Raw genomic sequence first — 12,496 nt, forward strand, 5'->3', positions numbered from 1 at the left:
TTTAATTATTTGTGCGGAATATATGCCATAGGCAGATTTATGTATTTTAATTGTGTGTACAGCGTTGTGTAAATTTACAGCGCTATATAAATAAAGCTTAATAATAATAATAGCCTCATAATGATAAACAGTGTCATTGCAGCAGCCTTTTCCAAGACTCATTGGTGTTTCTACTATGACAGGCTTGTATTATTCAAAATAACTCAAAGTCCCAACCTCTCCCTGACATTTCAACAAGCTCTGAGGTGAGCAAGAGGGACAGCCAGGCTAAAAACCAGAAAGACTTCAACCCCCAGAATACTTTGCGGCCTTGGTCCCGCCCCTTTCCCCTAGCGTGTTTCCGATTGGTCCAGGTAGATAGACACCGCCTATCGGCCATGACTCCGCTCTGTCAGCGTGTTGTTGGGCGGGGCTTCGACGCGGTTGCCTTGGTTCCCTAACCAGGCTGCGGCCTAGTCCGAGGTGAAGCCGTCGCCGGAGTTGGGCATGTTCTCCTTTGGGTCCGCTACGGGCCGTGATGGAGGGCGATAAGGTGAGAGCGGTCAGGTGGGCTGTATACATCTTTCAGGGGAAGGGATGACGCTCCCTTACGAGGCTCAGGGGAAACAGATGGTTCTCAACGTTTGGGTCTATAGTTCTTTTTGAGACTTCAACTCCCAGAATTCCTGAACAGTGAGCATAGTGACTGGGACTTCTGGGAATTGTAGTCCAAAAAGCTGGAGGCGGCCCAAAGGTTGAGAAGCATTGCCTTAGTTGCAAAGGAGGACAAGCCCTAAATCCCTGTCAACACCTGGTTTACCTCTCTCTCTGTCTATATATATATATATATATATATGTAATATAATATATATTGTTGATTAAAATTTAAAATATTACAATCATACCATCACATTTAAGCATACAAAATACAGCAACCACAGTGTCATCTTTAAACAAACCATTTCAGGCTAAGAAGCAATTTCTTCCAATAGCTTAGTAGTGTGTATATACATACACACACACACACACACATATATATATATATATATATATATATATATATATTGTGTTATATATATATAGCTATAGCAAAAGAATTTCATCTCTTGCCTCTCTACAATCTAATTAATAATAATAAAAATTGTAAGCCACTCTAAGAGCCTTTAGGGCTGAAGGGAGGGGTATAAATACCGTAAAATAATAATAATAATAATAATAATAATAATAATAATAATAATCCTATTCTTCCCTAATCTCTCCTTCCCCTCCAAGCTTTATTCTCCATCCATATCCTTCCATTATTTTCTCTCTACTCCACAATCTCCCTTCAAAAACCCCTTACATCACATTAATCTCTAAACTGCATTCTCTTATAATTATTATTATACTTTATTTATAAAGCGCTGTAGATTTACACACCTTCTTCGATTTACTTTACATTCAATTACTTAACTCACTTCAGTCAATCCATACTTCTTTCTTCATTCTTACCACACATCCTTCACTTCCTTCTTATCCCTGATGGATTATTTGGTATTGGTATTATCTGGATTACTTGGTATTGTTCGATAAGCTTCTTGTTTTTTCATTGAATATTTACTTTTATCGCCTTGCAATCACTCGTATCTTTTGTACTGTTGATCCGTTTGTGTAATCCTATAACGTTTTTTTCAAACATCTCACTATATGTTTTACGTGTCTCATTTCACTATCAACCTGATCTATATTCCATTATAATACTCTCTGTACTATTATGACTTCTTGGTCTATCATAGTGTTCAACATTGCCTGTCATTTTGTTAGTTCATTCCAACAGCCACTTCAATTTCTTTCTTGCTTTACTAAACATAAATACAGTGGGACCTTGTTATCCGCTGGGGTTTGGTTCCAGGCTCCCCCATGGATAACAAAATCTGTGGATGCTCAAGTCCCATTAAATACAATGGCAGAGCAAATTGGTGTACCTTATATAAAATGGAAAATCAAGGCTTGCTATTTGGAATTTATACTTTTTAAAAATATTTTCAAGCCATGAATGCTTGAATCTGTGGATAAAAAATCCATGGATAAGTCACGTCTTCACATTTCCCCTATCCCTCTACTTTACTATAGCCTTTGTATCATCAACTACATATAAACATAACCTTCTTCATTTTAAAAGCTAATTGTAGCTAGACTTCCCCACAAATAAGCCAAAATTAATAAGGCGACTGGTTTACGTACTTCTGAGTAAACACACAAAGCATGCAACACAGTCCACTCAGTTCAACAGGGGCTTGGAAATTCTGTGGGGCCAGCAGCACCACTGTTGCCTATTCCCTTTGAATCTTTCGTAGCACCTTTTGCAATATCTGGACTGTTGGAAAAACTCACACCTCAGTACAGAATGTGTGTTTCTCATTCTGCAGTGCAAACAGCCTCCTATCTTGCACTCACATTCCTTAGTTGATGCTGCTGGTTTTGTGTATCTATGTTGGTCCTGTTGTCATCATTCAAATGTGATCTTGTGCTTCAACAGTTCCCTCCTCTAAGAGAACATTTTTTTTCATGGTTGTGTATAACTGAAACCGCATAATATGAGCTGTCATAATACGGAGTCTGACTGTTACATTCACCACCATTCCCTTCTCCTTTTGTGTTGTGTCTTTTTAGATTGTAAGCCTGAGGGCAGGGAACCGTCTTATTAAAATAATAATTGTAAGCCTCTCTGATAACATTTAGGGCTGAAGAGCAGGGTATAAATACCATAATAAAAATAAATAAATAAATAAAATACTTATTATGATATTAATACATTAATTATATTTTACATACATATCGTACATATTTATTTATTTATTTGAGCAAAGGGAGAAGCCATCTTGCTGTGCCTTGTTTTATATGCTCTTTTAATGGTTTTAATTGTATTTTTTTTTTAAAAAATACATGTTGTTTTCTGCCTTGAGCCCCTATGTTGGGAGAAAGGTGGGATATAGGAAAATAAAATAATAATTAATAAATAATATGCATGGTTAGGAGCTAGAAGCCAAAGATGGATAATTTGACAAGATCAATTGAAGCACATTCTTTTGAATCACAAGAACCCGGGTGGGAAATCTTCGCAAACCGCTGTGACAAATTTGTGGAATTATGAGAACTTTTCTTTTTGTATATAATTTAAACAGCTAATATAAATCATTTTATCTTAAAATGATTTCTTAGATTGTCGTCAGTAAGTTTATGAGCTTTGAGGGAACTTTAAAAAATAAACGATATGAAGTTGTTGATATTATCTTTTGTGGTATAATTTATCTTACTTGGATAATATATAGGAAGGAGAAGCCAGTCATATTTGATTTAAAAATAAATCTTAGAATAAATTTCTTTTCTGGGGAATTAGGAGAGGGGGAAAGGGGATATGGGAATTATTTAATCCTGTTTTGTATAGTACATTTGATAACTATTGTTATTAAAAATTAATAAAGAATGAATTTTTAAAAAGAAAAAAAATATTCTATGAGGATATGTTTGGTGGGCTTCACGTTTGCAGTTGTAATAACAAAAGCCTAGCTGGAGCAGACCAAATACCTAGTTAATCCAATGTTCTTTTCATACAAAGTACAACCAGTTTCCTATCAGAACCTGGCAAGCAGGTTAAGTGTGCAATGGAGTCTTGCTCCATTCATTCTTCCCAAGAACTGGTACACAGAAGGAACTCCCTCTGATATTTGAGGGAATATCTCCTTGTCATAATGAATTCTGATAACCCCATTCTCCTTGAATTTACCCTGTAAGCTATTTTGGCTCAATGGACTAAGTAACTTTCAGTTCTTTGAGGGTCACATGTTGAGTCTTTTTATTCCATGCTAACTTTCTTTTAAATTTCAGACTTTGCACTTTTCTGTTCCCTGATACTTCTGCCTTTATAACAGAGAATCAGAGAAATAGTAGCCATCCAAACATTTTTGAACTCCAGTTTGCATTAGCTCTAGATAGCCTGACCAATGGTGAGGGGTGATGGGAGTGTTAGTTCATCAACGTCTGGAAAGCTGAAGGTTCCCCAGTCCTGCTTAATAGGATAAGTACAGTATGTATTCAAACTAGAGCTAGTATGGTGTAATGGTCTGTGTGTTGGACTAGGATTCCAGGAGACCAGGGTTCGAATACCCACTTGGCCATGGAAACCGTCTGGATTACCTTGGGTAAGTCACAGTCTCTCAGCCTCATAGGAGGGCCATGGCAAACACCCTCTGAACAAATCTTGCCAAGTAGATTCACCATAAGTTGGAAACAGCTTGTAGATTCATAATAACATGAACAACTTGCTCAAATGTGAATTGACTTGATACTCCAAAAACAACTCCCATTTTAAGAGTATCTATCTTTTTTTTCAGAGAAGAACAAAAGATGACACTTGGAAATCAGATGAACTAAAGAAGCATCTTAAGGTAACATGTATTCCTGAGCCATTACCATCTTTGCTGGACACCTTATAGAAATTTTAGAAGCCAAATACATTTTTGCTGTGCCTAGCAGTTTATAGGATTTTAAACTTGTTTCTGTGTATAGCATTTCTCCGGGCAGATCATACACAGTTTTTGACAGCCCCCCCCCCCTCCCATTTTGTTTCAGAAGTCATTTACCTTGTGGTATATGTGCTTGCTCTTTGAAAAAGGAAAGTATGGCTGTTTTGGATCCCAGCCAATCTAGCAATTATAGCAATTACAGTATAATTAAAAGAATACCAGATCTGAATTTTTGAGTGGATTTGAATTTGAGAATTAAATTCAAAATTAATTATTTGAGGTCTTACACAGTATTTTTTTTTACATTTGCTAAGCATATGGTAATAGTTATTAATGGGTATTAAGTAAAAAAAATGACTAGTACTGGAAGTTTTCTCAGCTCAAAATGAAATGTGTGCCACATGACAGGGATAGCAATCTGATGGCTTATAGGACATATCTACTCACCAAAGTAACTTTGTGATCTGGTTTAAACAATGGAGGGTATAAATATTTTTTTTATTAGATCTACTTGAAAAAAATAAAAAAGAAAGAATGAGACTCAGATATAATGTCAACCAATGCTTTGAAGTAATGAATATGACATTCAGGTGTCTTGCTCATCTACCTTTGGACATAGTAATCACTAATGTAAACCGCTCTGATAGCCTTTAGGGCTGAAAGGCGGGGTATAAATACCATAAATAATAATAACAACAACAACAGTAATAATAATATAGTTTGCTCTTGGATCGAGGCAAGCATTAACAGTGGCCGAGATCCTGCACATGTATCACACACAGCTACATCTCTGTAACTACATTTTCCGATGTTAGCCCCCTAAACCTACTTTATAGTAAGCACAGCAAACCCAACACTGACATTTCTCTCGTGCCAGACAGTGATGAAATGAGCAGGGATATCACCAGGTTCTTTCCTGTAGCTGGACATGCTGCAAGGACATAATCTGCAGAGAAATCTCAAGGACACCTGGAGATCTTTGCAGATGTTGGTCACTGAGTGTCTAGCTACAGGAAAACAGTTGGACATGTCCTCACTCATCCCCCTGCTCTGTGACGCCACAGAAATGTCCATTTTGTGAGGGCTACACTGTTTACAAGGAACGTTTGCGGAGAGGGGGTGGTGGAATTTGGTTGCTGCATGGTCAGAACAGAATTCCAACCCCACAATAACCAAGAAAGTGCGTTGACACGCCATACCATAAATTGGACTTATGCCATAGTAAATGAACAGGATGCCAGCCCACATTTCGCTTGTTCAGAAAAAATAGGGGGAAATGTTTGCTGCATACAAGGAGCAAATGCATGAGCTAAGGATTCTCAGGATTCATTACTCTTACACCAAACCACTGTATAGCATTATATTTAAATGTTTACTATCTCACCTATTATATTATTATCTATTCTTTGTTCTGCCAATTTTTCTCCTGACAAAATATTCAGGAAGCATATTCATTCCTTAGTCCATTTTCACTAAGTAATGAACTTACAACATCCAAATACATGTTCTCTGTATCTGTAAAGAATGGGTGGGCATAGTGCACTCTTTGGCTGCCACTTTTGAGGCCCCTGAAGTTACCTCACCTGTCCCCCTATGCCATACTTTCTATTTTTTTTTACAAAAAGCTCTACATGATTTTTAGTAATATTTTTCCCACAGAAGCTCCTAAAACACATGAAAACACACAAAAATGCCCCAACCCAAACCCCTTGTATACCTCAGAACCCTCTTAATGCCTCAGTTTTCTTCTATAGTTCTTCTTAAAATGTGACAGGAAATGATAAAAGATAAACCAACTCCAGGAATATAGAACTTGCCCCTGTTTGCCACAAAATGAACCCAAATACTAAAAGGCAATTTAGAGACAAGTGGTTTGCAGTTCCAATATAAAATGGAGTTATAAAGAATTTTTTAAATCCTTCATTCAGTGTAGCACTTTGAGCTCTTCAGCCATGATAAGTATGAGACTACAAAAATGATACATAACATTAGCTTCGCTTTTTCAGATATCTCGATCAGATAGTCAGTCTGAAGACAGAAGACATCGACAGAGGAAAGCAAGAGATGGAGACAAGAATGATACTGACGACTACAAAGAGGGTTTGCAGAAAGACCAAGACAAAGAGAGAGTAAAAGAAAAAGTAAGATTTAAATCAAGTGAAAGGCATCAGGATGAAAGAAGAGAAAAGGGAAGAGAAAAAGATTATCCTGGTGAGCGAGTGAATGAGAAAATTCCAGTTACTCATGAAAAATATACCAAAAAAGAAAAACATATCACAGGAAACAGTAGAGAGAGACACAGTGGTAAAGAGAGAGAAAGAAAGCATAAGAAGGATGATCGCAGACAGATTCTGATGGAAAACGCTATGGCAGCTTATGGGAAAAGGAGTAAAGAACATTATAAAAGAAGAGAGAGCAAAGATCATGCAGGTACACTAATTTGTTACTACAGTGGGACCTTGCCTTACGCAGGGATCCATTCCGGACCACCACCCCACGTAAGGCAAAAAGCACATATACTCAAGCCCCATTGGATATAATGGGGCTTGGGCTTGCTGTGCAGCCATGCGCATGCACCACGGATACACGTGCCATTCTCCCTTTTGCTGGGTGGCTTCAGCATAAGATGAAAGCTGCCTATAATGAGTCTGCATATGGCGCGGGCTCACTGTATATGCATTTTGAAACCACCCTCCTGATAGTTGTGGCTTTACATATGCTGCTTTTTAAAGCTGGTCTGTCTTAGCACGATAGCAGGGTCAGAAAGTCAAAGGCACAACTGTCTTAGGATGCATCTGCGCTGAAAAATAATCTGTCAAAGGTCTCGTGCCACAACAAATTACAATTCCCAGAATCCCTCAGCACTGACCCATGGCAGTTAAAGTGGTGTCAAAACGAATTATATCTGCAGTGTGGATGCAGTGATAGTCTGGATCAAAATTATCTTGTAGCACCTTTAAGATTAACTGAGGGCCTGAACAGACAGGCCAAAATAAAGCTGCTTCGGGTCACTTTGGAGGTATGCGATTTAAATGATGCATGTGTCCTAAGAGGCCTGAAGCTGCACCAAAGCCACGCACCAGTTTTGGCGCAACTTCTGTCCTCTTAAGATGTGTGTGTCATTTAAACAGCATACCTCCAAAGTGACCCGAAGCAGCTTTATTTTGGCCTGTCTGTTCAGGCCCTGAGAAAGAGAAGTTTGTATCGTAAGCTTTCTTAGATTGGGGCCTCAAACAGATGGCCCCAAAGCGCCACCATTGGGGTGATCCGGGGGTGGGACATGCACATGACGCACACCTCCAGATCACACAGACACAACACCAGGACTGGTTGCCATGGTCCCATGGTGGTCCGTAACAATCGGGGTGGGAGCATCCTCTGGCTGATCCTTTTGTCCTGTCTGCTTCACCTCTACTTCATCAGATGCATCCTTTTCCCATTATTCTCCAAGAATTAGGTATCAGTACCCCATGGGGAATGATTTACACTCATGCTCCATTCTGTATAGATTATATATGTGTGAGCAATGGCCAAACTGTCCCTTTGAATGTATCATGAGAATAGATAGGGAAACCTAAAAAATAAACTAGTAGAGAAAAACTGAGTAACATTATTATTAATTATTATTAACTTTTATTTATAAAGCGCTGTAAATTTACACAGCGATGTACATACAATCTTTTAGTTAGACGGTTCCCTGCCCTCAGGCTTACAATCTAAGAAGACACGACACAAAAGGAGAGGGGAGTGGTGGTGGGGAATGGGATCAGGTCCAGCAGTTCTTCTCCACCTCCGAGGCCTGGACCAAGGCAGATCGACTGGAGGAAGGGCTTGGCTTCTTATACATGTATGTATACTTGCTTTAAGTTTCTAGAGATTTATTGTCTCAGAGTGGTACAAGAATTTTAATACAGAAGAAATATGTCTTATTTGAAATGTTTTATAGTTACAAGAAATCAGAGATATGTTTTGAAGGGATGTGGAGTGCTTATCTTGTATAAAGTGCGAAAGAGTTTGAAATGTACTTACTATAAATTGTTTAATCTTATAAGTGTCATTATTTTTTAGATCATCCAAAAATAAAAGGCGAGGAAAGGGAGAGAAGACACACAGAGAGAAAGGTAAGAAAAGGCAAGAGATCAAGTCATGTCTCAGAAGTAATAGCAAAATACAATTCATTGGTTAGGTGAAGCCTCCAGTGCTAAAGTAAGCAAAATACTGGAAAATAATCTGGTTATTGTGTTCAAACATAATTAATTTGCTCTCCTTAATGTGGGTGCAGTAGTTTTGTTTGCTCACTCTGCGTCTAAAATTATTTTATCATAAATACACAAATATTCCATAGATTTAAGGGACATTGAACAGGCACTATCCATAATATTTCACCAGATATTTTGACAGACTTTATAAACAAATTAATTAGGCATAATATGTCTTCATTTTTATATGTTTTATCATCAGAATCATTGCTAGTACAGGACACCTTTCCCCTCCCCACATGGACTCAGAGTGATCTGAACAGAGTTTTCACTACAGCTTTCACATGCTCTGGAAAATACCACACCTTAACATAAGAGCTTTAAGGTGTCCTAGATTCTGGTCTCCATGTAGAAAAAATACATTTCTTCTCATGAGGAAGACTGCAATACTATCCCAAAGGCAGCCTACACTTGCCAAAATAAAAGTTTAGATAGGTCACAAGTTTTGAGCCTGTACAATTTAAAAGCTGTATTAGATGTATTAAAGGTATGCTGCGACTCATTCTGTAAGTATGACTTTTTATGTAGCCAAAGCAGCACCATCCAAATATAAGAGGAAGGTATCAGCAGGTTTGGTGGAAACCCATTAACAACGTACCAAAAAGCCTTATTTAAAAAAGCATTCAATGAGTGGGAGGAAACTCCAAAACAACCAAATGAGGGTTAAGTGTACACAATAGGCACTGAACAATAACATAAGTATTATTGATTTCAACAGAAATAGGACCAAGTCTACATCCACTACAGCAGTTATGTTTATACAATATGAGAACCCACAGTTCATCACAAATGAGTATGCTGGTAAATTCTGGTCAATTGCTGCCAGCTACTGGAGATATGGCAGGGGGCACATTCTTTTTTTCTGCTTTGTTCTTCCCCAGTAAATCAAAGGAAGAAGCAAAGAACAAACCCTGGACTCTTCCCACTGCCAGATAATAAATTAAACTAACTACAGAATTGAACTCTGTGGTTTATTTAGCTGCTCCTACTGCAAAGAGAAGCTGATCTCTGGTTTGTTGCATGATAACATGGCCAAAGTATTTATGTCTTTTCTGGTCTAATAAAATGTTTTGAACTATTAATCCCCCTACCTGCTTCCAGAATGAGGAGAGGAAAGACAGTTTGGGAGAGGTTTCAGCAAACAGGTATGAAGAACGAGAACACAGGCACAAGGCACAGAAGGAGCAAGACCCAGATAAGGACAGAAGACAAAGGCATAAAGAGAAGAAAGAGCATGATTTTTCAGCAGTTGAAGGAAAAGAGAAGTACTTGAAATTGAAGAATCTCATATCTGTCAAAGATGGTGAAGAAAGCCATATATCAAGAAAACATAAAGAACAAGCTCGCCATGGAGGGAGACATCATAGTGGGAATGGTGAAAGTCAACAAAAAGAAGAAAGTGAAGAAAAAGAGAGAGACCACAAGGTTTGCTTTAAATTGACTTTCAGTCAGCAAATGTATCATTCTCAGCAAATGACTGTAAAACCATTTGTGTGAGAAATGATGTGTTATAAAGAACAGGGTTTTGCCAGGATAAATAAAATATCAAGAAACTGGGTTGAAATAAAACAACATATAATGAAAAATGTCAATTAATAGATTTAAGCCAAGAAACACAAAATTTATATAGGAACTACATTTCCTAGCCAAATGCATGTCTCCTTCCCCTTTTTACTATTTTAATTGTGTAGTGTACATTGCAATCAATTCAAGATGAAGGAGTTTGTGACCAAAGCAAGAATAAGGAGTGTTAAGATATAAAGGACTAACCAATTGTGAAGTCGAAGGCTTTCATGGCTGGCATCCATAATTTTTCGTGGGTCTTTCGGGCTATGTGGCCATGTTCTAGATGAGTTTATTCCTGACATTTCGCCAGTATCTGTTGCTGGCATCTTCAGAGAATGTTGTCATGCCAGCATTTTCGAAGATGCCAGCCACAGATGCTTGCGAAACGTCAGGAATAAACTCTTCTAGAACATGGCCACATATCTCTTAAAACTAAGGGGCTGTGTAGACCTCCCCTAAGGGATGGCCTGCAGCTGGCTCCAGCCAGGCCAGATCAGGGCAGTGGCAACCGCACACCACGGACCTAATGTGGCCTTTCCAGGGCACAAAAAGGAGCTGCAAAAAGTGGCTCCTTTTTGCACCCTGGAAAGGGCGCGATAACCATGGCACCACAGTTTTGGGGCTGCATCGTGTAAACCCAGCACCAGTGGAGCACTGTGATGCCACACACCATGTGGAGTGGCATGCAGCGTCATGTCGCCATGGGGTGGAGTCAGGGCGTGCGCTGTATGGACACCACACCCTGAATCCACCCCCAGGCCAGCCTTAATGGCCAGTCTGCACAGGCTATAAGTCATCATGTAGACCGCAAGTGCATTTTATATAGCAGACAGACTATTTGTAAACTAATCTCCAACCCAGTCCCATGTGTTGTTTTTTGGGGGGGCTGATAACCTAGCAGCTGTACAGCCTTATTTAATGTTTATTTAATAAAGTCTATTTCTGATGCCCTGATTTAATGAGCATGTGCCTGTAGACCATCTTTACTCATAAAGACCTATATCTCTTAGTCCCAACTACAGTAGATCCATTAAATAATGTGAAGTTAGCATAGCAAAATTTAAATAAGCTCCATTAATTTGATGGGTTTATTCTAGTTGCGTTTAAAAAGTCAATTCAAGCCAGTCTTTCCCAGACACAAAAGAACCACAATATTATTTGGCTTTGTATACATTCTGTGGGGACCCAGGCCTACGCTGTATCTCTGGTATTGTTCACGTAGGGGCACAACAGATGACCCCGAAAATCTAGCTCTACGTCAGCATTTTGAGCACTGGATTGGGGCATGGCAACTACGATCCGGCATTCTTCTGGCCCAAAAATAAACGGCAAAATGCCACTCCTTTTGGGGCAGATAAAAGGTGCCTTTTCTGCTTCAGTGACAGCTTTTCAGCATTTTTGCAGTGTGGCACATGTAAACACTGTGCTGCAAAAATGTCGTGACGCCACCTGCTGCGTGGTCAGCATGGTGGTGTGATGCCAGCTTGGGGGTGGTGTTGGGGTGTGCGCTGTGTATACACCATGGCCCCATGTCACCCTGAAGCTGGCGTTTTTTCCTGGTCTGTTTTGGCCTATAGTGATTTTAATTTGATTTGAAAAAAAGAAAGGAAGAATCATAGAATCATAGAGTTGGAAGAGACTGCAAGAGAACATGTTACAAGAATGCTGTGAATATAATCATAGAATCAAACTAGCAAGCATTGGTTTCATAATATCCAATGTTTATCTACCCAACATAAGCAGTTGTTTCAGTCACTGCATATTTCTGTCTACAAGAAGAATGAATCTGTAGGAAATAGTAAAAACCTTTGAAATAACATGTCTGATAATCTAAGATACCTGATAGTGTTTCAATTGTATGAATCATTACGTTCCCTCCCCTCCCCCAGCACAGTGAACATAGAAGCCACAGGAAAAGCTCAAGGCATGAAGGTGATACAGGCCATCCACATGAGAGGTATGCTCCATTCAGATATTTGAGACACTTTGGCAACAATCTTATGCAGTCCAGTAAGCTCCATAAAGTGGTGGAACCTAATAAATACACATAGGATTACATTGTTCATTTTATTTAGTTCCAATTTTCTTTCTTTTTAAAATATGTTCTCAAGTAAGTGCATGGGCAGAATGCTTATTCATGCCTTTCTAGTAGTAAATGCCATGTGGGATTTTAATGGCTTCAAACAT

General features: G+C 38.8%; 1 protein-coding gene across 1 annotated transcript in view; it reads left to right on the forward strand.

The window, feature by feature from the left end:
* Positions 1-392: 392 nt before the first annotated feature.
* The window catches only part of DYNC2I1 (dynein 2 intermediate chain 1), a 34,473-nt gene continuing 22,369 nt past the window's right edge, over positions 393-12,496 (forward strand). The window contains 6 exon segments of the mRNA XM_042476314.1: positions 393-532; positions 4,353-4,406; positions 6,491-6,914; positions 8,553-8,605; positions 9,845-10,168; positions 12,199-12,266. Coding sequence (XP_042332248.1) covers positions 518-532; positions 4,353-4,406; positions 6,491-6,914; positions 8,553-8,605; positions 9,845-10,168; positions 12,199-12,266 — 938 coding nt within the window. The 5' untranslated portion in view covers positions 393-517.

This window comes from Sceloporus undulatus, chromosome 6 (genome assembly GCF_019175285.1).
Source record: "Sceloporus undulatus isolate JIND9_A2432 ecotype Alabama chromosome 6, SceUnd_v1.1, whole genome shotgun sequence".
Classification (NCBI taxonomy): Eukaryota; Metazoa; Chordata; class Lepidosauria; order Squamata; family Phrynosomatidae; genus Sceloporus; species Sceloporus undulatus.